This window comes from Canis lupus, chromosome 26 (genome assembly GCF_011100685.1).
Source record: "Canis lupus familiaris isolate Mischka breed German Shepherd chromosome 26, alternate assembly UU_Cfam_GSD_1.0, whole genome shotgun sequence".
Taxonomy (NCBI): domain Eukaryota; kingdom Metazoa; phylum Chordata; class Mammalia; order Carnivora; family Canidae; genus Canis; species Canis lupus.
Genome location: NC_049247.1, coordinates 134,942 through 162,837, shown reverse-complemented (window position 1 = coordinate 162,837; position 27,896 = coordinate 134,942). Strand labels below are relative to the sequence as shown.

The 27,896-nt window shown below is 38.8% G+C and overlaps 1 protein-coding gene, 1 long non-coding RNA gene and 1 pseudogene across 8 annotated transcripts in view; 1 reads left to right on the top strand and 2 right to left on the bottom strand.

The window, feature by feature from the left end:
• ZNF140 (zinc finger protein 140) overlaps positions 1–10,437 on the top strand; it is a 47,691-nt gene extending 37,254 nt beyond the window's left edge. For all 7 annotated transcript variants that reach the window (XM_038574591.1, XM_038574590.1, XM_038574588.1 and 4 more), the window contains one exon: positions 8,204–10,437. In XM_038574591.1, coding sequence (XP_038430519.1) covers positions 8,204–9,363 — 1,160 coding nt within the window. In that variant the 3' untranslated portion in view covers positions 9,364–10,437. The remainder of the gene's footprint in view (positions 1–8,203) is intronic.
• LOC111092561 lies at positions 1,092–27,892 on the bottom strand. The gene is made up of 5 exons (XR_005379041.1): positions 27,520–27,892; positions 27,006–27,111; positions 25,216–25,356; positions 20,673–20,799; positions 1,092–1,513 (listed from the first exon to the last, which is right to left on the bottom strand). It is a non-coding gene; the product is annotated as an uncharacterized LOC111092561 (long non-coding RNA).
• On the bottom strand, positions 5,658–6,487 carry LOC477433 (annotated as a pseudogene).
• Positions 27,893–27,896: the final 4 nt, after the last annotated feature.

The following is a 27,896-nucleotide window of genomic DNA, read 5'->3' as shown; positions in this document are numbered from 1 at the left end:
GGGGTGAGTCCAGGATTCATGTATGTGCACAACTCAGGGATGTGCCCTGGATTTTATACAGCTTTACAGAAGCACTTTCTTGAGCTCTGCTTCACTTGTAGGGCCCCTCTTTCAGTCTTCTGGGTAGAAAGGCAGACCTCTAGTTTCCCCTCTACTCTCTGTTTCCTGCAACCATGTCTGCCTCTGCACCAAGCAACAAGGAGACAGAAAAAGAAGAAAATGGGTATTTCTGTGCTCTTGTGACCATAGATTTTTCTGCGAACACTCTTAGAGTTTTAATTGCCAAGGTATCGCTGCTGCAAGATACCTTGGGATTGGGTAGAAATGGGGTAAGATTTCTCTGACTAGTAGAGACCCTCTTTCCCATTCCTCAGACCAGAAATGGAGGCTACTCTGGGAGCAGCCTGATGCACAGTTCCTGCTTTCATGTTGCCTTTGGGTTTAGGCCTGGAGACAAGGATAACAAACCAAGAAACTCACCACCAGTTCAGTGTTACTTTGAGTTCTGATTTCCTTCTCCAATCAACTTGCCACCCTTTACTTTTTAGAGTTTTCAGATAGCTGCTCTGTGCATTTTTTCCATGGCTTTTAGCTGCATTCAGGAGAGACAGGTGGCAGTGCTCTTACTCCATCTATAAGGGACTGAATTTTTCATCTTATATTTTGTAAGTGAAAAAAAAGTTACAGTGTGTAGAAAGATGATACTAATAAAATGAAAATACAAGGTTCAGGCTAGATTGAACAAAAGTATAAAGTATAAGAAGGAAAATGGGAATTAAGGAAAGTTAGGGAAAACACTGGTCATATGATGCAGGTGCTTTGCAAGTCATGTTAGCAAACATAGAGTTCATCTCTAACGGAGTCGTTGAAAGATTTTAGGCAGGCAAGCATTTTATTTATTTATTTATTTATTTATTTATTTATTTATTTATTTATTTTTTAATTTTTTTTAAATAAAATAATTTTTCATTGGTGTTCAATTTACCAACATACAGAATAACACCCAGTGCTCATCCCCTCAAGTGTCCCCCTCAGTGCCCGTCACCCACTTACCCCCACCCCCTGCCCTCCTCCCCTTCCACCACCCCTAGTTCGTTTCCCAGAGTTAGGAGTCTTTATGTTCTGTCTCCCTTTCTGATATTTCCCACACATTTCTTCTCCCTTCCCTTATATTCCCTTTCACTACAAGCATTTTATTTAGCTGAGGTTTGGAAAACACATTTATTGGAAGCAAGATTAGGAAACAGGGCTACCACTTAAGAGTTGTCTCTATAACCTGGTCTGGATTTAATCATCACACGAACTGTGGAACTGTGGAAGTGTTCAGGGAAGGGAGGCTTCCCTGTACAGGCTGCTAACCTAAGGATGTGGAGATTGGACTTGGAGATTGACTAGATACAAGACCTGAAGAAGATTGAGGAGTTGTGGTTGATAACACTCATCTTAGTGCTCGTTCATTCATTCGTTCTTTTTCTTTTTTCTCTTTTCTTTTCTTTTATTTTCTTTTCTCTTTCTTTCTGTCATAAGTAAATTAAACAAACAAATAAGAACAACTTTGAAGGGAAGGGGAAGATTTTTTTCAATTTGTGACTAACTGAGTTTTGGATCTTTGTGGGATATTTAACCATATCAATTCACTAGGCAATCAAGTATCATACTCTGGAGCTTAATAAAGAGATCATCATGCTTCTCAAATTTTAGTCATTTGGAGTGCTGCTTTTTTTTTTTTTTTTTTTAAGATTTATTTTAGAGAGAAAAACCACCTATATTTATGTGTATAAATGGGGAAAGGGGCAGAGGCAGGAAAATTCTCAAGCATACTCCCCCCTGAGGAGGGATCAATCCCGGAACCCCAAGATCATGACTGAACAGAAATCAAGAGCTGGCTGCTTAGCTGACTGAACCATTCAGGTGCCCCAAAATATTTTATTTTTTCTAAGTAATCTCTACACCCAACATGGGGCTTGAATTTACAACCCTGAGATCAAGAGTTGAATGCTCCACTGACGGAGCCAGTCAGGCAACCTATATTGTTGAATTTATTCTTTTTGTTGTTGTTGTTGTTGTTGAATTAATTCTTAAGCAACTTTCCCTAGTTTCTTACAGGCTATATTGCTTTTCTATTGGAATGCTAGTAGTAAAAAAAAAAAAAAAAAAAAAAAAAGAATGCTAGTAGTGAATTTGTATATTTGTATCTCTCAGCCTTCATTAAAGCAATAAAACTACCCTCAGTCTTTCTAGATTGATTCTTCCCTGCAAATACAATAGTATTTTTTTTAATTAATAAGCTTTTTGTTTTTATTTTTTTAGAAGATTTATTTATTCACAAGAGACAGAGGCAGAGACATAGAGGGAGAAGCAGGCTCCTCATCAGAGTCCTCCGATGTGGGACTTGATTCCTGGATCTGGATCACACCCAGAGCCAAAGGCAGACACTCACTGCTGAGCCACCCAGGTGTCTCAATAAACTTTTTAAAAGTAGTTTTAGTTTCACAACAAAATTGCATGGAAAGTACAGAGGTTCACAACCACTCCCATTGTGGACATCCCATACCACAATCCCCATACATAATGTATATTTGTTAAAATTGATGAACCTACATTGACACATCATGACCCAAAGTCCATAGTTTACATTAGGTTTTGCTCTTGATGTTGTATATACATTCTGTGGGTTTGGGCAAATGTATAAGAATGATATGTATCCACCATTGTTATCATGTGGAATAGTTTACTGTACTAAAAATCCTTTGTGCTCTGCCTGTTCATCACTCTTTCCCCACCAATCCCTGGCAACTATTGATCTTTTTATTGTCTTCCTGATTTTGCCTTTTCCAGAATGCCATGTAAGTTGAAATCATACAGTAGTAAGCATTTTCAGATTGGCTTCTTTAACTTTATACCTTTCTGTGGGTAAACAGCTCGTTTCTTTTAAGTGCTGAATAATATTCTATTGTCTAGATGAACTGCAGTTTACTTTTGCATTCTCCTACTGAAGAGTATCTTGGTTGCTTCCAAGTTTTGACAATTATAAAGAAAGCTGCTATAAACATCCTTTTGCAGGCTTTTGTGTGAGTATAAGTTTTGAATTGATTGGTAAATACCAAGAATACAATTGTTGGATCATGTGGTAAGAGTATGTTAAGAAACTGCCAAACTGGGCACCTGGGCGGCTCAGTCAGGTAAGCATCTGTCTTCAGCCCAGGTCATGATTCCAGGGTTCTGGGATTGAATCTCAAGTCAGGCTAACCTGCTCCATGGGGAGTCTGCTTCTCCCTCTGCCCCTCCCCCTATTCATTCTCTTTCTCTCTTTCAAATAAGTAAATATATAAAATCTTTTATATATATATAAAAGATATATATAAAAGATATATATATATATATATAAAATCTTTAAAAGAAACTGCCAAACTATTTTCCAAATTGGTTCTACCATTTTACATTCCCACAAGCAATGAATGATAGTTCCTATTGCTCTGCATCCTTCTCAGCATTTGATGTTGTTAGTGGTTTGGATTTTGGCCATTTAATAAGTGTGTAGTGGTATCTTGTTTTAATTAGAATTCTTTCATGAAATGTGATGTTGAATATCTTTCCATATTCTTACTGGCCATCTGTATTATCTTTGGTGATGCGTCTGTTTGGGTCTTTTGCTCATTTTTAAATTGTATTGTTCATTTTCTTATTGTTAAGTTTTAAGTATTCTTTGTATATTTTGGTTATCAGGTCTTATCAGATATGTCTTTTGCACATATTTTCTCCCAGGTTGTGGTCTGTCTTCTCATTCTTTTGATACTGGCTTTTGTAGAGCAGAGGCTATTTATGAAGTCTAGTTTATCAATTACTTTCATGGATCATGGTTTTGGTTGTATTTAAAAAGTCATTGCCATATCTAAGGTCATCTAGGTTTCTATGTTATCTTCTAGGAGGTTTATAGTTTTGTGTTTTACATTTAGGTCTATGATCCATTTTTAAAAAAGATTTTATTTATTCATGAGAGACACAAAGAGAGAGAGAGAGGCAGAGACACAGGCAAAGGGAGAAGCAGGCTCCATGTAGGGAGCCTAATGCGGGACTCAATCCCAGGACTCTGGGATCACACCCTGAGCCGAAGGCAGATGCTCAACTGCTGAGCCACCGAGGTATCCCAGGTCTATGATCCATTTTGAGTTAATTTTAGTCAAAAGTGTAAGTTGTGTGCCTAAATTCATTTTTATGCATGTGGATGCACAGTTGTTCGAGGACCATTTGTTGAAAAGATGTTTTTGGTCCCTTGTGATGTCTTTGTTCCTTTTTCAAAGATCAATTGACTATAATTATGCAGGTCTGTTTCTGAGCTCTGTACTCTGTTCCATTGATCTACTTGTCTAGTCTTTCACTGTCTTCATTATAATAAGTTTATAATATGTCTTGAAGTCATTGTCAATCCTCTAACTTTGTTCTTTTCCTTCAGGATCCTGTTAGGTATTCTAGATCTTTTGCTTCTTGATACAAACTTTAGAATCAGTTTGTTGGGATCTGTAAAATTACTTTCTCGGATTTCATTGTATCTATAGATCAAGTAGGGAAGAACTGACATCTTGACAATATTGAATCAACCAATGAACATGGAATTTCTGTCTTCATATCTATCATCCGAGTTTTGTAGTTTTCCTTGTATAAATCCTGGTACCTGTTTTGTTAGATTTATACCTAAGTATTTCATTTTTTGTATGCTAATATAAACAATAATGTCTCTGTCTCATTCCTGGTATCTGGGAAAGAATGACTTTTGTCCATTAACTTTATATCCTGCAATTTTGTTATAATTACTTATTCAGGTTTTTTGGTAAATTTTTTCAGATTCTCTGCATAGATTAATAGTATCATCTGCCAACAACAAGTTTTATTTCTTCTTGCCAATCTGTATTTGCTTTTCTTGTCTTAGCATTAGCTAAAAATTCCATTATAGCATTGAAAAGCAGGGTTGAGGGGCACCTGTGGAGTAGTCAGTTAAGCAACCGACTGTTGGTTTCAGCTCAGGTCTGACCTCAGGTTGTGAGATTGAGCTCTACACGGAGTGTTGAGTCTGCTTGAGATTCTTCCCCTCCCTCTGCCTCTCCCTGCACTCACATGTGCTCTCTCTCAAACAAATCTTTTTTTTTTTTTTTTTAATTTTTTAATTTATTTATGATAAGCACATAGTGAGAGAGACAGGCAGAGACACAGGCAGAGGAAGAAGCAGGCTCCATGCACCGGGAGCCTGACGTGGGATTTGATCCCGGGTCTCCAGGATCGCGCCCTGGGCCAAAGGCAGGCGCTAAACCGCTGCGCCACCCAGGGATCCCTCAAACAAATCTTAAAAAGAAAGAAAAATGAATCCTTGTATTCCTCTAGGCTTTTAATAAGTATAAGTGCTAAATTATATCAGATCCATCTGTTGTTTACCGAAGAGTATGGGCATACAGGTGATAAAAGGAGGGGAGGTGACTTTGAGGGAAAGAAGAGGGGTGAGGAATATATAATTAGCATTCTGTTCATATTTTGAACCTGATTTTCTTGGTTGTGCTTTTTACTCTTATTGGTCTGTGAAGCCATATGGCAGGTTGTATACTGAATCTATGCAGTTAACTCCAGTGGCTTTTTCTAATATCATTAAATGTCTAGGTTCACCTGATACATCCTGCTATATTTCAGTTTCCAACTAATTTCCTCAGGTGAAGCCTCTTTACCAACTGCAGTGAACTTTTTTTTTTTTCAAAACATCAAAAAATGAATATATTTAACCATACTCAGCTCGTAACAGAGCAAATGGGTAAGAAGAATAATTCATACTATAGCATATTGCTAATATGAACTGGCAACAGAAAAAGTTGGTATAAGAAGGCAGAAAAACTCTATCTTTTAAGAATTAGAACCAAGGGGCTCCATAATCATCTGGCATCCGCTGAATGTTGTACCTATGGTTAGAAATGTACATGATGGGAACTCCAGGGATCTTCCGGATCCTTCGTTTAAGGTCCCGGTCAACTGTGGTCACAATGTAACACTTGTGCTGAGTTACTCTCTGTACTAAGCAGTCATCTGCATAGGTTTCTTTGTGTGTGCATGGCAATCGTTCAAATCTTGGATCCTTGGCAATCCTTAGAGCCACTCGATACTTTTGCCCCAGTTTCTCAATTTCAGCCGTTACACAGTCAGTTATACAAGGGATACACTTGGCATACAGACAGTCCATCATTGACTGTACTAAGTCAAGTTTGGCTTTAATGGAAAAGTTGATAAAGTTGGTATCAACCAGAATGTGGTAAGGTGGGCCCAGCTGTGTGTTATATTGGAAGAATAAGCAGGAAGGATGTTGGGGGACTTCTCTTTCCTTGAGTGCACTGGGATCTTTCTTTTCTTTCTTTATAGGTTTTAATCTATCCTTCTCTTTAAGCCTCTGATCTCGGAGACTAAGCATTCGCTTCATGGTCGCATACTTTCTTGCTTTCTTTTGCTTCCCCATGTTAATGCCACACTCTTGTTTTTGCAGTGAACTTTTATATTTCTGGTCTTTCATACAATTTTTACTCTAAGTATAATAGGCTTATCTTGTTTCTTATATCAGTAATTGTTTTCTTCTGTGTTCTCAGCTCATGAAGAGAATTATTCTGTTTATATCCCCACAGCTCTTACTGAATTGCTCAGTAGGCAGGGAATTGGTTTATAGAGGAGCCAGGAAAGTAATTTAAGATTTTCTCTTTATTGAGACCATTTTCTTAACTATTATTTTACTGCCTCCCCAATCCTAATCTTTCATTTATCATGCCCACCATGTAGGTATAGATCTTGATTCTTTGTTCAGATATTACAGAAAGGTCTGGGATTCCCTGGGTGGCTCAGTCAGTGAAGCACTTGTCTTCGGCTCAGGTCATGATCTCAGGATCCTGGGATCAAGCCCTGTGATGGGTTCCCTGCTCAGTGGGTAGTCTATTTCTCTCTCTGCCCCTTCCCTGTACTGTCTCACTCTCTCTCAAATAAATAAATAAAATCTTAGAAAAAAAAAGAAATCTATTTACTTTTCCTTAGAAGCTTATGGTCAGTGATAATAAATAAAAGTATTTAAAATGTTAAAGTGTGTTTTAGAGAAAAAATGAATTTTTTAGTGTGTTTGGAAATAATTTTAAACTTCCAGAAAACTTTCAAGAATAGTGCAAGAATACCCATAAGCTCTTTACTCAAATTCCGCTATTACTAACATTTTGTCCCATTCCCATCATCATTTGGTATATGATTTTTTTTCTCTGAGGCATCTGAGAATAAATTATATATAATGGCTTTTTACCCCCAAGTATTTCCTAAGAATTGGAATATGAGTGAATATATATTTTTAAAAAGTCTTCATAGTATTATATAGTTTTCCTCCCTGAAAATGATAAAATACCTTCCTAAAATTTAGCCTGCAGAAAATCAGGGCCTATGTTTGACTATTAAAAGCATCTGATGGGACTCCTGGGTGGTTCAGTTGGCTAAGTGTCTTGACTCTTGGTTTTGGCTCAGGCCATGAGGTGGAGCCCTGAGTCAGGCTCTGTACTTAGTGGGGAGTTTGCTTCAGATTCTCTCCCTCTTCTTCTGCCCCTCTTGTTTGTGCACTCTCTCTAATAAATAAATATTTTTTTAAAAAGGATGTGGTGGAAAGACACTGTTATACCAAAGTTGAGCTTTACTTGTCAGTTTGGAAAGTAGAGAGAGGATCATAGGCAGTCATTTTCAAAGACATATCTTTTACTTATTTATTTAGAATAAGTCATGGTAAGATGTTTCCTGAGGCATTAAGTGAACAGTTTGATGTTTTTGTGGGACCTGAGGAACATCATAGTTTATTAGCAGCATTATAAATTTGTCTTTTTCAAGTCCTTTTGGGTGCAGAAAAGTTTAAGTAGAGCTGGGGAAGACGAGAACACATCCTTCCCAAGTATTTATCTTCCTGTCCTGCTTTTTCCCCCTCACCTTCAGTTACTTCTGCTTTGTTTTTCCTTATTTACCTACATCTCTCTTCTGATGTCTTCTGAATTTCTGAGCATACTGCTCAGATTTCAGTCTGTATGAGAACTGTGAAAGCCATGCAGTGTTGAGATTTTTTTTCCTGCTTTTTAAAAATCGGTCATTGAAAAAGTGAGGAGTGGCTTTACTTTACTCAATAGAGGAAAAACAAACATTTGCTTTGTTTTTTCATTTTCAGAGTCTCATGGTGAGATCAAAGAATTTTCTCCAAATAATGTCATATGTGAAGATGATTCATCCCAGTATTTGGTAGTGGAAAGAATTCTTAACCAAGACCCTGACCATTCCAGTTTTAAAGGAGGCTGGAAATGCGAGGAAGATACTCAGATGCAAGGAAATCAGGGATGTATCAGGCAAGTGACAGACTCTCATTCAGGAGCCCTGTCTCAGCACATGAGTATCAATACTGTGGAGAGACCCCATGGATGTCATGAGTGTGGAAAAACTTTCAGTCGGCGCTTTTCCCTTGTGTTACACCAAAGAACTCATACTGGAGAGAAACCATATGTGTGTAAAGAATGTGGCAAAACCTTTAGCCAGATTTCAAACCTTGTGAAACATCAGATGATACATACTGGAAAGAAACCCCATGAGTGTAAGGACTGTAATAAAACATTCAGTTACCTCTCATTCCTCATTGAACACCGGAGAACACATACTGGGGAAAAACCCTATGAATGTACTGAATGTGGAAAGGCCTTTAGCCGTGCCTCAAACCTCACACGACATCAGAGAATTCACATAGGAAAGAAACAGTATATATGTAGGAAATGTGGGAAGGCCTTTAGCAGTGGCTCAGAACTCATTCGCCACCAGATTACACATACTGGAGAGAAACCTTATGAATGCATTGAATGTGGGAAGGCATTTCGCCGTTCTTCACACCTTACTCGGCATCAGAGCATCCATACTACCAAAACTCCCTACGAATGTAATGAATGTAGGAAAGCCTTCCGTTGCCACTCGTTCCTTATTAAACATCAGAGGATTCATGCTGGAGAAAAGCTCTATGAGTGTGATGACTGTGGTAAAGTTTTCACATGGCATGCATCTCTTCTGCAACACATGAAAATTCACACTGGAGAAAAGCCCTATGCGTGTACTGAGTGTGATAAAACATTCAGTCGAAGCTTCTCCCTTATTCTCCATCAGATAACTCACACTGGGGAGAAACCCTATGTATGTAAGGTGTGCAGTAAGTCCTTCAGCTGGAGCTCAAACCTTGCCAAACATCAGAGAACACACACTGTAGAGAACCCCTATGAATATGAAAATTCATTTAATTATCACTCATTCCTTACTGAACACAAAGGAATTCGCTCTATAGAGAAAACCTAAGAGTATATGGTTTAAGAAAAAAAACAAACAATTCATGCCTTACTTTGGATTTGAGAGGACTCCTAGCAAGAAGCCTTAAGTGCATATGTTGAATGTGAAGAAAATGGGTTATACTTGATTCAACATCCTGGAGAAAAAAGTCACACAGGAATATGTGGGAAAGCCATTAATAGCTGCACATTCTGTAACATCAGAAGATAAAATCAGTCAGTACTGAGAAGACTTCATTGGTAGGATTCCCTCACTCTACATTTATAAATTCCTACCAGGAAAGGATACATGGCCAATAAATGTGAGAAAGCTTTTAATTGGAAATTGGCCCTAATTCTGCATCTGTCAGCTCAAACAGGACAGAGTGTGTGGGCAAGAGTGCATTATTTCCTGGACATCAGAAAATTTATAATGAAGCATAGTCTTACAAAAGCAGTGATTTGGCAATGTCTGTGTACCATGCAATATTTATTAAATTTGAAAATACTCTTCTAAGGAGAAAGAGCAACCCTATAAATGAATAGAAGTTGACTTTCTGCTTTATTTCCGAACTGCAGAATTATACTGGGAAGCAAACTACCATTGTAAGGAGTGTGGCAAAATCTTAGGAGTCCTGAGACATCCTACTGGAGGGAATTTGGGGGAGTTTTTCTTTGGGGGAGATGATTTTTGTTTGTTTTAAAGCAAATTTAGAAAAGAAAGTTATGAATAAATACTTTGTTTTTTAGTTAATCAATCTGGTACTTGCACAGTTTTTTTCTACAGCATTTATGGTTCTGAAAATGCAAATACCCCAATAGTGATGTCAGCAGTGAAGACTGGTGTGCATTTGTAGAAACATACAGGATTACAGAAACACTTTTAAGAACTTAGGGCTTTAGCTTTGAGATATAGTTTAGATTTAAGGTTTTGCTAACTCGTGTTTATTCTTGAATATGACTAGCCTTGTCTTAGCCTGAAGTAAATGTAAATAAGTTATGTTGTAGGAAGATACCAAGGTGGTTTTCCTCTTGTTCCATTTTCATTGGGAACATTCCTTTTGTAAGCACGTTATTTGTCACAATAAACCAGATGTTGTTCTGACTCTTCATGTACACCTTGCCTATTTTTTAATGTCCCAGTTAAAGGTGTATCTTATCTTAGAAGCATCTGTCTGCTTTAAGACTTGGCAAGATAGGTAATACACAGTTTAGCGGTTGAATAAGTGCCTCATTTAAATACATTTTTTCGTGTATGGGCAAATCTTTCACCAAGTGAGAAGCTGGCCAATTTCTTTCCTACCTACTATGATATAACATAGCTGTTGTCTAATAATTTCCTCAGAGCCTCAGTTGCTACTGGAATAGCTCCATTGTACAAATCCTTCCTTTCCTATGGTGGGGCAGGCACCATGTAAGGGGGTCTTTGTTGAACAAAAATGTATTTGTCAAAAAAAATTGCATTTGTCATTTCAGAGGTTTGAACATTCAGGGATGTGGTCATAGACTTGTCTCAGGAGAAATGGGGCAGATTGAAACCTGACCAGAAGAATTTATATGGGAATGTAATGATTGGGAACTATGGGAACTGCATCCGAGGTTACCATTCCTCCAAATTCGGAACCTCAAGCTAGGTATCTTTGCTTTCTCTTTAGTAAAAGCGGGTGGGCTTGCAGTTGCCTGCCTGAATTCTATTCTAGGTTCTTGAGGAAACAAAATTGGCAGAAGTGGGAAGTAGTTTCTATTCTTCTTTGAAGGCTTTTGTTCTCTTCTAATAGCTTCTCCTTTATATTAAGAAATTGAGTCTGGATCTAGGAAGAACCATAATCTTTTGAAGCATCTATTTTCTCCCCTATTGCAAGCAGGACTATTTTTAAATCAAATGTGACTTCCTTATTGGAGCAAGGGAAAGAGAATGAGGGAGAAAAAATGTCAAGAGGCCTATGATCAGGTAAGTGTGGGGCAATCGCAGGGAGTGCCATGGTGGGCAGTAGTCCAGCTTACCAAATCCCATGAAGCATTTTCTCAAAAACAGTTAACTTTCCCTTAAAATTCCTTTCATGCAAAATCATTCTGAACTATGTAACTCATCCTAAAGGTATGCTCATTCATTTGTGGTTAATATATTTCAGAAAATAGGAACTCTTTATTTGAAAGCTATTTATTTGGGAGAAAATGCGTGCAGTGGGTAAGGACAGAGGGAAAAGGGGAGAGAGAATCTAGCAGATGCCTGACGAGGGGCTTAATCCCATGACCTGAGCTGAAATCAGGATTCCACCACTTAACTGAGCCAACCAGGTACCCCTGCTATTATTTTTAATTAAATTAAATACAGATAATTTCTAGATTATACAATAAGATGTTAAGATGCCACTGGGGGGAAAATAATTTGTGGGTATTTTCATTGTATGTTTTATTTGTCATAGCAAGAAGGTGTTGGCAAGGCTCATAGTTGCTTTCTTTCACTCAATTTTAGCACAAAAATCTGTTAAATCTTTCCATATTTAACAATCTTTTATAAGCTGTAGTGCTTTCCAGAGATAGCAGAAAAGGAAAAAGGAAAGTTGCCTGTTTTTCAGGATGAAACTCTGTAACGGTAACCAGGCACACAAGATATAAAAGCAAACAGTAGGAGAAAAACATGTATGATGTTACACTTTAAGTCACTTGTAGAACATAGTATTATTTCAGTTCCTATTTGAATTGTTGAGACAAGAAACAATGGTACTATATAGTGTGACCATCTCCATACATGTGAAGGGATGTATGGCATCCTCCTTGAACATGTTGAACAATGTAGTATAAGAAGTTTCTATCTCAGACAATTTTCTTACGTTTGCATATTTAACATTTAGTGCAGGAATGCAACTGTTATTTCAGGTAAGACAGTTACAATATTTTCATTACTCTGCTGCCATTTACTCAATTATCCATATGTTGTTAAAGCATCATACTCCTAATGAATAGGTCTATCCTTTATAGAAGAGCACATAACACATGGTATCTTTTCTGGAGTGTGACTCCCTATATAATTTCCATGTGAAACCTTCCTTAATTGAGTTTCCCTTCAGAATAATTATCTTGCATATACTCAGGCTGAGCGTACAGCTGAATGACTCTCAGTATCTGGCACACTCATAGATGTGACTGTCCTGCAGTTGTGTTTCTCTAGTATGCTTGCAGCAGTTTTTACTGATAACTTCTTCAAGTGAATGCAGTGTTATGAGGTTGGATTTAGCTGCTGCTTAAAATGTCTTCAAAAAGTCTACTTCCAAATAGGATGCAGAATTGTGGCAGCAACCAGAGAAAATACGACGAATTTTTAAAGGTATCGTTGAGCTGTGGAAAGAGTGATGACTAGATGGACCAAAATATGAGAGAGAAATCACAAGTATTCCTGTGGTCAATTGAAGTTGAAATGGTAGATTAGCAACTTGAGAAGCTTCAAATGCACAGCCAGTTCCCTCCCCTGGGACATGAGCTGAGTTTCAGGGCTGTGTGGGTGGCCAGGGAGCCAGAATAAAAGCTCTCTCTTTTTTAAAGATTTTATTTACTTATTCATGAGAGACAGGGAGAGAGGCAGAGACACAGGCAGAGGGAGAAGCAGGCCCCAATGCAGGGAGCCCAATATGGGACTTGATCCTGGGACTCCAGGATCATGCCCCAAGCCCAAGGCAGACGCTTAACCACTGAACCACCCAGGCATCCCCAGAATAAAAGCTTCTAGAAGACTGAAGTATCTGCAGTGTCTGTGGTGTTTAGGAATGAAAAAAACCACCAGAGGAAGTGGCTCCCTAAAATCAATGCCCAGTCTCCTCAAGCCATCTCATCAAAATTTGAAGCTGCACGAGGTAGGAGGTTGGAGGTTAAGGAGATGAGGACCTACCAAGTCTTCTAACTTAAAAGCTTTAGGAGAGTTCCAACCCCAAATCCAAAGGCTCAACAAGGGTGAACTGAGGCTTATTGAAGATTGAGTGAAGTGCTGACCCAACTCACTGTTGCTGGACTGAGGTGATTAGCCCCTCAAACTAGCAGAAGAAAGGAGAAATTCTCTGGTAGAAGCCCCTGAAGTTCTTTTAAACATAATGTCTGGCAATTTTTTTTTTTTTTAATTAGGCGTGTGAAAAACAGGATCATATACAGACATACTTTATTGTGCTTTGCAGATACTACCTTTTTTTTTTTTTTTAGTTGAAGGTTTTTGACAACCCTGTGCAGAGGAAGTCTATCTTTGCCATTTCCAACAGTATTTGCTCATTTTATGCCTCTACCACATTTTAGTAATTCTGATATAATATTAAAGTTTTTCTCCATTATATTGAATTGCTGCAATCTAATGGTAACATTTTACAGATAAGGAGCTGCTTCTTATGGATGAACAAAGAAAGTGGCTCTCTGAGATGGAATCTACTCTTGGTGAAGATGCTGTGAAGGCTGTTGAAATGACAAAGAATGTAAAATATTACATAAACTTGGTAAAGCAGTGGCAGGATTTGAGAGGATTGACTTTAATTTTGAAAGAAATTCTATTGTGGATAAAATGCTACTAAACAGCATCACATGCTATAGAGAAATCGTTTATGAAAGAAAGTAATTAATGGATCAAGCTTCATTATCTTAAGGAATTGCCAAAGCTACCCACCCATCAGTAACGACTGCCCAGACCAGTCAGCAGCCATCAGCAAGGCATTACCCTCCACCAGCAAAAAGATTATAAAAGCCCATGTGATGGTTAGTGGGTTTTTATTTTTTTTTAGCAAAGTATTTTTTTAAATTAATATATGTCCATGGGGAGGAGAAAGTGTACTGCACATATAATTGATTATAGTATAAGCATAACATTTATATGCATTGGGAAACATTCATTTGACTTGCTTTATTGCAATATTCACTCTGGAAACAAACCTTCAGTTATCTCCGAGGTGTGCCTGTAATCAATGAGACAAAATTGACGAGATGCGGAGAGAGGTGACCTAGATATTGGGTGTTTTAGATAAGGATGTTGATGTAATTATGGTTAATATGTTAACATACAGGAGAGGATGGAAGAAAAAGGAAACTAGACAATTTCAGTTAGTAATTAGAATCTATAAAAAATAGTCAAATGGCTGTTCTAGAATTGAAGACACAGTACATGAAATAAAGAGTTTAACACATGGACTTAAGTTGAACACAGAACAATAGTAAACTGGAAGGCAAATCAACAAAAGTACTGAGTGGGGAGGTGAGGGAGAGAAGAAAAATATGCAAAGGTCTGAATGAGGACTCTGACTTTTGCTGTTCCATGTATAAAGCTCTTTTGTCCCTCCACTCTTTATCATGGAGGACTACCTTCCTTTCCTTCAGATTTCAGCTTAAATGTCATCTCATGGAGACCTTATCTTGAGTGCCTTATCTAACACAGGTGCTCCTATTCTTATTCTAGCATCTTGTTTTTTACCCCCTTGTATTTTGAATTTAGCCTAGAAGTCGATTTAGATGGTGTAATTTTTTTTTTTAAAGATCTTATTTACTTGAGAGAGGGCAAGAGAGTGTGCACTAGTGAGCATGAGAAGGGGGGGATGTCCAGGGGAGAGGGAGAAGCAGACTCCTTGCTGAGCAGAGAGCTCGATGTGGGGTTCAACCCGAGAACCCTGAGATCATGACCTGAACCAAAGTGAATGCAGAGATCAATGGAACTAAGATTCAGAAATAAGCCCTCACTTATATGGCCAATTAATCTATGACAAAGGAGGGAATATACATTGGAGAAATGATAGTCTCCTCAATAAATGGTGTTGGGACAACTGGATAGATACATGGAAAAGAATGAAACTGGGCCACTTTCTTATACTATAGGGAAGAATAAAATAAAAAATGTGAGACCTGAAATCTTAAAACTTCTAAAAGGAAACATAGGCAGAAATCTCTTGGCCGTTGGCCTTGACAACATTTTTCTAGATTTGTCCTTTCAGGAAAGGGAAACAAAAGCAAAAATAGATTTTTGGGACTGCATCAAAATAAAAAGCTCTTAAACAGGGATCCCTGGGTGGCGCAGCGGTTTGGCGCCTGCCTTTGGCCCAGGGCGCGATCCTGGAGACCCGGGATCGAATCCCACATCGGGCTCCCGGTGCATGGAGCCTGCTTCTCCCTCTGCCTGTGTCTCTGCCTCTCTCTCTCTCTGTGACTATCATAAATAAATAAAAAAATTTAAAAAAAAAAAAAAAAAGCTCTTAAACAGCAAAGAAAACCAACAAAATGAAAAGGCAACCTACTGAATGAGAGAAGATAGGTGCATTTGGTGTGTCCCAAAAAGTGGTTAATATCCACGATACATAAAGAACTTACTCAACTAGGAGGAGCTGGGTGACTCAGTCATTTGTGTCTGCCTTCAGCTTGGGTCATGATCTCAGGGTCCTGGGATCAAACCCTGCATTGGTATCCCTGCTCAGCGTGGAGTCTGCTTCTCCCTCTGCTTCTGCCTGCCTGTGTTCCTTTTTGGTGTTCTCCCTGTCTCTCTGCCAAGTAAATACAATCTTTTTTAAAAAATAAAAAAGGAAAAAAAATTAAAAAGGGGATCCCTGGGTCGTGCAGCGGTTTGGCGCCTGCCTTTGGCCCAGGGCGGGATCCTGGAGACCCGGGATGGAATCCCACGTCAGGCTCCCGGTGCATGGAGCCTGCTTCTCCCTCTGCCTATGTCTCTGCCTCTCTGTCTCTCTGTCTCTCTCTCTCTGTATGACTATCATAAATAAATTTTAAAAAATTTTAAAAAGAATTTAAAAATAAATAATAATAAAAATAAAAAAGATTTATTTATTCATGAGAGGCACAGAAGGAGAGAGGCAGAGACTTAGGCAGAGGGAGAAGCAGGCTCCATGCAGGGAGCTCAATGTGGAACTCAATCCCAGAACTCCAGGATCATGCCCTGAACACCCTGAACTGAAGGCAATCGCTCAACCACTGAGCCACCCAGGCATCCCAATAAACTCTTCTTTAAAAAGAGAACTTGGGGATCCCTGGGTGGCTCAGAGGTTTAGCGCCTGCCTTTGGCCCAGGGCGCGATCCTGGAGTCCCGGGATCGAGTCCCACGTTGGGCTCCCGGCATGGAGCCTGCTTCTCCCTCCTCCTGTGTCTCTGCCTCTCTCTCTTTCTATGTCTATCATGAATAAATAAATAAATAAATCTTTAAAAAAATTAATAAAATAAAATGAGAACTTATTCAACTCAATAGCCCAAAAAGCTGAATAATTTAAGAATGGGCAGAGGACCTGAATACATGTTTTTCCAGAGATATATGGATGGTGGATGGCCAACAGACCAATGAAAAGATGCTCAGCATCACTAATCAGCAGGGAAATGCAAATCCAAATGAAATACCACCTTAAATTTGTTCAAAGACCTAGTATAAAAAAGACAAGAAATAACGAGTGTTGGCCAGGATGTGGAGAAAACTTTCATGCACTACTGGTGGTAATGCACATTGGTGTAACCACTGTGGTACACAGTATGGAAATTCCTTAAAAAATTAACAATAGAGGGCACCTTCATGCCTCAGTTAAGCATTTGAGTCTTGATTTTGGCTGAGGTCATGATCTCAGGATTGAAAGATTGAGTTGTGTGAGGAACCTGCTTAAGATTCTCTCCTTCTGGGCTCCTAGGTGGCTTGTGTGGGCATCGGACTCTTGATTTCAGCTCAGGTCATGATCTTAGGGTCGTGGGATTCAACCCAGTGTTGGGCTCCATGCTTAGTGGGGAGTTTGCTTTTCTCTCTGCCTCTGCCCTTCTCGTGCTCAAGCTTTCTCTTTCTCAAAATCTTAAAAAAAAAAAAAAAAAAGATTCCTTCCCCCACCTCATAATGTGGGTGAGCATTCTGTCTTTCTCAAAACAAAAAACAATAGGGCGCCTGGGTGGCTAGTTCATTAAACCTTTGGCTTGGGTCATAATCCCAGGGTCCCAGAATCAAGCCCTGTGTCAGTCTCCTTCCCTGCTTGGTGGGAGGTCTGCATCTCTCTATCCCTCTGCCTCTCCTCCTGCTTGTGTTCTCTGCAAATAAAGTCTTAAAAAACCAAAACAATAGAAATACCAAATGATTCAGTAATTCTACTGGGTATCTACCCAAAGAACAAAAACACAAATTTGAAGATATACATGCACTCCCATGTTTAGCATTTGTAACAATAGCCAAAATATGGAAGCAGCCCAAGTGTCCATGGACTGATGACTGGAAAAAGATGTGATATATACACAGAATGGAATATTACTCAACCATAAAAAATAACATCTTGCCATTTGAAACAACATGGAAGTGCCTAGAAGTTATGCTACATGAAATAAGTCAGAGAAAGACAAATATATGGAATCTTAAAAAAAAAAAAAAGAAACAATCATAAATACAGAGAACAAATACAAGAACAGAATCATAAATACCATTGCTGGAAGGGAGTAGAGTGGAGGACATTGGCAAAATAGGTGAAGGGGATTAAGAGGTGCAAACTTCCAATTGTAAAATAAGTCACAGGGGTAAAACGTACATCGTTAGGGAATACAATCAATAATACTACAATAATGGGACGCCTGGGTGGTTCAGCAGTTGATTGCCTTCGGCTCAGGGTGTGATCCCATGATCTGGCATCAAGTCCCACTTTGGGCTCCTTGCTGGGAACCTGCTTCTCCCTCTGCCTGTGTCTCTGCCTCTTTCTTTGTGCATCTCTCATGAATAAAATCTTAAAAAAATAATACCATAATAATGTCTGGTGACAGATGTGATTATACTTATTGTGGTAAGCATAGCATAATGTATAGAATGGCAGAATCACTGTGCTATATACCTGAAACTAACAGAACATTGTATGTCGACTATACTTCAATAAAAGTTGTAATTCATAAGTAACTATGGATAATATATTGGTATCTATCTTCCCAGGATATTTTCTTTTTTATTTATTTTATTTAATTTATTTTTTTATTGGAGTTCAATTTGCCAACATATAGCATAACACCCAGTGCTAATCCGGCCAAGTGCCCCTCTCAGTGCCCATCACCCAGTCATCCCAACCCCCCACCCACCTCCCCTACCACTACCGCTTGTTCATTTCCCAGAGTTAGGTGTCTCTCATGTTTTGTCACCCTCACTGATATTTTTGCTCATTTTCTCTCCTTTCCCTTTATTCTCTTTCACTAATTTTTATATTCCCCAAATGAATGAGAACATATAATGTTTGTCCTTTTCCGATTATTTCACTCAGCATAATACCCTCCACGTCCCTCTATGTCAAAGCAAATATTGGGCATTTGTCGTTTCTAACAGCTAATATTCCATTGTATATATAGACCACATCTTTATCCACTCATCTTTCCATGGACACCGAGGCTCCTTCCACAGTTTGGCTATTGTGGACATTGCTGCTAGAAACATCGGGGTGCAGGTGTCCCAGCGTTTCATTGCATCTGAATCTTTGGGGTAAATCCCCAATAGTGCAATTGCTGGGTCGTAGGGCAGATCTATATTTAACTCTTTGAGGAACCTCCACACAGTTTTCCAGAGTGGCTGCACCAGTTCACATTCCCACCAACAGTGCAAGAAGGTTCCCCTTTCTCCACATCTTCTCCAACATTTGTTGTTTCCTGTCTTGTTAATTTTCCCCATTCTCACTGGTGTGAGGTGGTATCTCATTGTGGTTTTGATTTGTATTTCCCTGATGGCAAGTGATGCAGAGCATTTTCTCATGTGCATGTTGGCCATGCCGATGTGTTCCTCTGTGAGATTTCTCTTCATGTCTTTTTGCCCATTTCATGATTGGATTGTTTGTTTCTTTGCTGTTGAGTTTAATAAGTTCTTTATAGATCTTGGATACTAGCCCTTTATCTGATATGTCATTTGTAAATATCTTCTCCGATTCTGTAGGTTGTCTTTGAGTTTTTTTGACTGTTGCCTTTGCTGTGCAGAAGCTTCTTACCTTGATGAAGTCCCAATAATTCATTTTTGCTTTTGTTTCTTTTGCCTTCATGGATGTATCTTGCAAGAAGTTGCTGTGGCCAAGTTCAAAAAGGGTGTTGCCTCTGTTCTCCTCTAGGATTTTGATGGAATCTTGTCTCACATTTAGATCTTTCATCCATTTTGAGTTTATATTTGTGTATGGTGTCAGAGAATGGTCTAGTTTCATTCTTCTGCATGTGGATGTCCAATTTTCCTAGCACCATTTATCGAAGAGACTGTCTTTTTTCCAGTGGATAATCTTTCCTGCCTTGTCGAATATTAGTTGACCATAAAGCTGAGGGTCCACTTCTGGATTCTCTATTCTGTTCCATTGATCAGTGTGTCTGTTTTTGTGCCAGTACCCACTGTCTTGATGACCACAGCTTTGTAGTACAACCTGAAATCTGGCATTGTGATGCCCCCAGCTATGGTTTTCTTTTTAAATATTCCCCTGGCTATTCGGGGTCTCTTCTGCTTCCACACAAATCTTAAGATGATTTGTTCCAACTCTCTGAAGAAAGTCCATGGTATTTTGATAGGGATTGCAGTAAATGTGTAAATTACCCTGGGTAACATTTTCACAATATTAATTCTTCCAATCCATGAGCATGGAATATTTTTCCTTCTCTTTGTGTCTTCCTCAATTTCTTTCAGAAGTGTTCTGTAGTTTTTAGGGTATAGATCCTTTACCTCTTTGGTGAGGTTTATTCCTAGGTATCTTATGCTTTTGGGTGCAATTGTAAATGGGATTGAGTCCTTAATTTCTCTTTCTTCAGTCTCATCGTTAATGTATAGAAATGCCACTGATTTCTGGGCATTGATTTTGTATCCTTCCAGGAAATTTTCAACGCATACACATACATACATATTTATAATATTTTAATAAAAACATGGTCATATTCTGATATTTGTAATTGTATTTGAAAATCCCAATATATGGCCAGCCCAGGTGGCTCAGCAGTTTAGCGCCGCCTTCCACCCAGGGCGTGATCCTGGAGACCCGGGATGGAGTCCTACATCAGGCTCCCTGAATGGAGCCTGCTTCTCCCTCTGCCTGTGTCTCTGCCTCTCTCTCTATGTGTGTGTGTCTCAGGAATAAATAAATAAAACCTTAAAAAAAATCACAATATATTAAATACACCCCCACATCAATAAATCTGAAACTACATTTTATATAGTATAGTGACTGCATTATATTCTAATTTATGGACATAATTAGTTTTTAAAGACCAACCGGATGTTATTGGAAATTTAGGAATTTAGCAGTTTTTCACTGAAGCTTGAAACTGTGAGATGACTATACAAACTTCAATGAAGAGTTCTATCATAAAAGTTCAGAAAAAAATTGCTAGATTAAGGGCTATGAATATTCTCATTTTGCTTACCTGTCCCACAGAAAATCTGTATTAATTTGTGCTTCCATCAGTAACCTCAAGAAGAATGCTGCACCCTCACCAATGCTGGGGCATTTCACTCCTTTTGATACACAATGCAGTGGCACATAAACACTGACTGCAAAAAAAGTATGATTCAAGTCAGAGAAAAAGCAGGTATGAAGCTGTTGCACTAAAATCTGTGAGATATGCTAGGTAAGTCTGTGCCTGAGTCTGCAGCTGCTGCTGTGCCAAGATTTCAGTAGGCCAGTCAATACACAGATCCCTGAGGACCACGTAATGTATCTCCTTATGCAAGAAACACATGATTTTGGGATCATTTTCTATTTGCTGCCTGCTATGGCTTGTGCCCTCCAGGACTGCTAACAGCTACGAAGAAAAGGAATAATTAGTTCCACAGTGTGTCTGCAGGCTCTCCTTTCCAAGGTATATGTGAATCCTTTTAGACCGAAGTATCCACCATCTTTTTAGAATGTGCTGAGATTTATCCTCCCTTTAGATTTTGTTTTCACTGGTCACAGCCCAAAGCTCAGCCCACCCCCAGTTCTGATCTTATTTTCTCTATCAGTACTATCACAATGCTCCTCGGTTCCTCACATTCCAGCCACAAACGCCCAATTCCTGCACTTCTGGGAATTGTTTCTATGGTGCCCTCTTAGAGTCCTCTGAATGATAAAGAAGCTCCTTTATGTCATCCTCAACTGCTTCCTTAACATTCCCTTCACTTCATTGCATTCATGCAAACTTGCCCAGTCCCTGGAAAAAACCTACTTGACAACAGTCACATCAAATGTAATCTGTTTTGGGAAGTCTGGGTGGCTCAGCGGTTGAGCACCTGCCTTCTGCCCAGAGTGTGATCCTGGAATCCCAGGAGTCCCACACTTGGCATCCCTGCATGGAGCCTGCTTCTCTATGTCTCTGCCTCTCTCACTGTCTCTCCTGAATAAATAAATAAAATCTTAAAAAAAAAAGTCTGTTTGTTGCCATGCCCTCCATATCTATCAGTTGGGAAGTAGGATCAGTATCCTTCTTGTTCCCCAATATTGCTTCTAACAATTGCAGCCTTTGAGGCTCATGCCAGGTAATTGTATCACTTTGTCTCTCGTCTTTGTTACTATCTTCTATTCATTTAAACTTTGCTGTGTTTCCCACTGAAGCCCTGAAGTTAACATGGGCACTTCCACAGGCATAGAGATCTTCACCCAAACATCTGGCCAGTCTTTCACCCATCTTACTCTCAGCATACAACCTCACAATGTAACTTATATATGTATTTTATTGGCAGGAACAGGGAATACCTAATTTTGGCCATGGCAGTTGGGATAAGGAGCTTTGTAACTGGACGCATTACTATCTTTTTAAAGATTTATTTTTAGGGATCCCTGGGTGGTGCAGCGGTTTGGCGCCTGCCTTTGGCCCAGGGCGCGATCCTGGAGACCCGGGATCGAATCCCACATCGGGCTCCCGGTGCATGGAGCCTGCTTCTCCCTCTGCCTGAGTCTCTGCCTCTCTCTCTCTCTCTCTCTCTGTGACTATCATAAATAAATAAAAATTTAAAAAAAAAATTTATTTTATTTATGATAGACATAGAGAGAGAGAGGCAGAGACACAGGCAGAGGGAGAAGCAGGCTCCATGCAGGGAGCCTGATGTGGGACTCAATCCCGGGGTTCAGGATCATGCCCTGGACTGTAGGCAGTGCTTAACCACTGAGCCACCTGGGCTGCCCCATTTCCGGGTTTTGTATTCTGTTCCACTGAGATATGTCTATTTTTGTGGCAGTATCATAGTATTTTAATTACTATTGCTTTGTAATATAATCTGTAGTCTGGAATTGTTATGCCTCCAGATTTGCTCTTCTTTTTTCAAGGTTGCTTTGGCTATTCAGAGTTTTTTTGTGGTTCCATACAATTTTAGGATTGTTTGTTCTAGCTCTGTGAAAAATGCAATTGGTATTTTGATAGGGATTACATTCAATGTATAGATTGCTTTGGGTAGTATAGACAGTTTAACAATATTTGTTCTTCCAATTCACAAGAATGTCTTTGAGTCATCTTCAGTATCTGTCATCAGCGTTTTATAGTTTTGAGTACAGGCCTTTCACCTCTTTGATAGGTTTACACCCAGGTATCTTATTGTTGGTGCAATTGCATATGGGACCGATTCCTTAATTTCTCTTTTGTTGCTTCATTACTGGTGTATAGAAATGCAACAGATTTCTGTACATTGATTTTGTATCTTGAGACTTTACTGAATTCCTTCATCACTTTTAGCATTTTTTTTGGGGGGGGGGTGGTCTCTTGTGTTTTCTACATAAAATATCATGTCTTCCTCAAAGAGTGATAATTCGGATGCCTTTCAACTTTTATTTTTTTTTAAGTAAGCTCTATGCCCCACATGGAGCTTGAACTCATGACCCTGAGATAAAGAATTGCAAACTTTAATTGAATGAGTCAGCCAGGCACCCCCGGATGTCTTTTATTTCTTTTTATTGTCTGATTGCTATGGCTAGGACTTCCAGTACTATGTTAAATAACCGCAGTAAGAGTAGACATCCCTGTCTTGTTCCTGACCATAGAAGGAAAGCTCTGGTTTTCCCCAATGAGAATGATATTAGCTATGGGGTTTTAATATATAGCCTTTACTATGTTGAGGTTATGTTCCCTCTAAACCTACTTTGTTGAGGTGTTTTGTTTTGTTTTTTAAATCATGAATGGATGCTGTACTTTGTCAAATGCTTTTCCTACACCTATAGAAATGATCATATGGTTCTTATTCTTTCTTTTATTAATGTATATCACGTTGGTTGATTTGAGAATATTGAACCACCCTTGCAGCCCAGGAAAATTCCATCTTGATGGTAATGAATGGTTTTTAAAAATGTATTGTTGGGTTTGGCCTGCTAGTATTTTATTGAAAATTTCTGCCTCAGGGATATTGGCCTGTAGGGTTTTGTTTTGTTTTTTTTTTTTGTTTGTTTTGGCGTCTTTAACTGGTTTGGTATCAGGGTCATGCTGGGCTCATAGAATGAATCTGGACATTTTCCTTCCTTCAGAAAGTATGTCTTAAAAAAACCAAATAGCACTTTATAGTTTAGCTACTCCGCGGACAGCTAAATTAACTCAGACATAAGAAACAGGTAATTAAAACCAGCACACCTACTCCTCCTTTTTTTTGCTAGTGGAACAATCTTCTTATGGATAACCTTAATACTTTCATACTGTGTTCCAGACACCTCCAGCCCCTCTTAGGAACCTCGTGTTATTGACTCTCTTCTTATACCAGCATATTTAAGCTCTCCATAGTGGATGCATTACACTAGGATTTACACATGTTCTAGTTTCTCACTTAAGAGATTTATCCATTTATTTAAGAGAGGTAGAGCACACATATGAGCAGGGGGAAGAGGCAGAGGGAGTGAGTCCCAAGCAGACTCCATGCTAAGAGCAGAGCCCAACCCAGGGTCCAATCTCATGACCCAGAGATCATGACTTGAGCTGAAACCAAGAGTTAGTCAACCAAGTGAGCCACCCAGGTACCCCTAGTTTCTCATTGTTTTAAAAATCTTTTGCCTTGACCAAATCTCTGTTGCACTACCCTCTTTTTCATTTTAACTTGTCTATATTCAGTCTTACTTGTCTTTTATTGATTACTAAATGTATCCCAACCTACCATCATCCTCAACACATTATTTCCAACTAAGGTCAACAACATTCCTCATGTTGCTCTATGATATGTTCACTTTTTAAGACTTCATCTAATTTGACCTCTAAGTAGTATTTAAAAGAACTGACTTTACCTTCCTTCTTGAGACTAGTTTGTCTTGATTTGGCAAAGCTCCGCCTTTTTTGTTCTCTTATCTACCAAGACTCCTATTTTCAGCCTGTCTTTAAATAGACCAAGTGTCATAGTCAGTGGTAGACATTGTCTTTTCCTACCACCTGTTTTCCCCATGCAATCGTAGTCACCTACACAAGACCTACTATAGTCTATCTACTGATGTTGCTAAAGTTGTATGTCCATCCTGGACACCTCCTGGGGTCCAGAACTGCAGCATATCAGCCAGTTCATCTGGATCTTTTACAACTCTATAAAGTTATCATGACCAAAACTGCAGCTACTGCCTCTTTGTTCCATCACAGGCTCCTCTACATTTTGTTTCTCAATAAATTCAGAGTTAAGCTGGTCAGTAATTGTAAGACCAAGTAGCAAAATCTCAAGGGCTTCTTTAAGCAACTAAAACTGGTAGCTTTCCCTCTTTCTGAAAACTCTCTGGATTTCTAATACTGAAATACTGTGATTTCCCTGCTTCTCTAATCACTTGGTTTTGAATACGGGCCCATCATTATCTCTAGCCTGAGCATAAAAGTTGTGTCAGCATTCTTCTTACATTCCTCCCTTTTCTATGTTAATTTCCAAATACATGCATCCAACTTAAAATACTTAACTCTATATACCTCTGTGGACTTTTTCTTTTTAAAAACCAAAATTACTATGTTAACTATAAGCATTTGCTTTTAAAACCAATAAGCTTACTTTTATCACATAGAAGTAACCAGATACAAGTAGTATAGTGCTGGTACAGCTATTTAGAGGTCTCTGAGGAACCAGGATCTCCTTCTATACCTCCTTCGGCCATGGTTGTCGTTCTCACGGTCACAAACAGCTCCTTCAGCTCTAAGAGAAAAGAGTGTGGGAAGGCAGAAAGGTAAAGTGTAAAAGGCAAAGAGAAAAAACCAGTTAGGCCTGTTTCCAGTGATACTACCTTTGATTAATCAGGAATGAGGAATATGGCTATACTTGACTGCAAGGAGACTGAATGGAGTTTTGTAACTGGACATTATTGCTATTGTGATCTAAAATAGGATTCTCAGGCAGCCCAGGTGGCTTAGCAGTTTAGCGCCGCCTTCAGCCCAGGGTGTGATCCTGGAGACCCGGGATCGAGTCCTGCATCAGGCTTGCTGCATGGAGCCTGTTTCTCCTCTGCCTGTGTCTTTCCTCTCTCTCTGTCTCTCTCATGAATAAATACATAAAATCTTTTTAAAAAATAAAATAAAAAATAAAATAGGATTGTCAGTAGGGAAGGATGAGCTGGATGTGTGACCGCCTACTAACAGTATCTTCCACAAGAGGCTAGAAAGCAACTCCCAAAAAAATACTAGTAAAGTAACATATACTGTAGATATTCTAAACATAATGCAATTAACTTAGAAATCAATAATAGGAGGGGTGTCTGGGTGGCTCAGGGTGTTGGACATCTGACTCTCGATTTTGGGTTAGATTGTGATCTTGGGGTTGACCCCATATTGTGCTCCACACTCAGCAGGGAGTCTGCTTGGGATTCTCTCTCCCTCTTCCCAGTTTCTACCTCTTCCCCCTCCCCCTCTCTCAAATGAATAAATCTTTTTAATTTACTTTTATTTATTTTTAAAATATTTTATTTATTCATGAAAGACACACAGAGAGAGAAAGGCAGAGACACAGGCAGAGGGAGAAGCAGGCTCCACGCAGGAAGCCTAATGTGGGACTCAACCCTGGGACCTCAGGACTACACCCTGAGCCAAAGGCAAACGCTCACCCGCTGAGCTATCCAGGTGTCCTTAATAAATCTTTTGTTTTAAATAAATCTTTTTTTAAATAAAGAAATTTATAATAAGAAAATAGCTGCAAACATTAACTCATTTTAAAAGTATATAATTCTATGCAGCTCCCAGAGCAGCGATTTGGGCAGCAACCAAAATAGTGCAGATGAGAACAAAAGGCAAAAGAAATGTAGTTTAAATTAAATCTTGCAGCTTGCAACCCACTGATACCTGAAATATGCAGAGCATTACATTCTGCAAGGAGTTCATGGCTGCCTTAATTCCTTCATGTTTATATTTCATTAAAGACTCAAAGTAACCTTATCTTGAAAACAGCCAAATCTTCAAGGTCCTATAAGACCCTGCATGCTTGCAGAAATTCCTTAGAAATCTACATTATGTCTACCACCTCTCCTTCCACAAAATTTAAAATATGTAATCAGTCACCCCTCTCACTTGTAGGTGCAGCTCTTTCTGCCCCCAGGTCCTGTCCCTGTACTATAATAAAATCACTTTTTGCATCAAAAAACCCCCCAAACATATAATTCTAAAGAGCTATAGACTCATTAAATCATAATAAATTTGATACAACATTTAGTATTAAAATAAACACAGACCAAAATGTATTACATAGCTAAAGAAGTGATTAGAGAACTATAGTCTTAAAATGGTTATTTTGGACAATAAAACCTGAAATAATGAGTTGGAGTCCAGCTTAAGACAATTAGTAAAGCAATTCCATACCTATTCATAGAGTTACTCTTCCAGTATGAATTCTCTTGTTTATAAGTGAAAGTCTCTGACTGAAGACTTTCCCACATTTTCTCCAGTGTGAGTTCTCACGTGTCTCCTAAGAGAAGAGGAAACATTGATGGTTTTCCTACATTCCTTACATTGATTGGGTTTCTCTCCATTATGTATTCTCACTTTCTAAGATATGAGAGAACACTAAAAACTTTCCCATAGCCATTGCATTTGTAGAGATTCTCTCGAGTGTGTATTTTCTTGTGAACTTTAAGGTGTGAGCTTGTAGTAAAGGCTTTTCCACAATCATCACAGTCATAGAGATGCTCTCCAGTATGTATTCTCTTGTGCAATATGAGGTAAGAACTTGTGCCAAAGGATTTCCACAATGATTATACTCATAAGGTTTTTCTCCAGTGTGAGTTCTCACATGAATCCTTAGAGCTGTTTTTTGACAGAAAGCACTTCCACACTGATTACATTCATAGGGTTTCTCACCAGTGTGAGTTCTTACGTGTCTCCTTTGGGTTGAAGAATCGTTGAAGACTTTCCCATATTCTTTACATTCATATTGTTTTTTTGCCCATGTGACATTTCTTATGCAAAGTAAGATTACAAAGTCTTTTGAAGGCTTTCCCACATTGATTACATTCATGACATTTCTCTCCATTAGGAATTTGCTCCTGTTGCCTATGGAATGGATGACAAAAAGTCAGGCATTTATTACATTCATAGGGATCCTCCACCATATGAAAATTGTTATATATAGGAAGCATATCAGTATGTTTGATGTGTACACCATGTTTGAAGCATGCATGCTCATTTTGTGCTGTTTGAGTTTTTTCAAGATGCCACAGAGCTTTATCATATTTATGACTTTATTTTTATTTT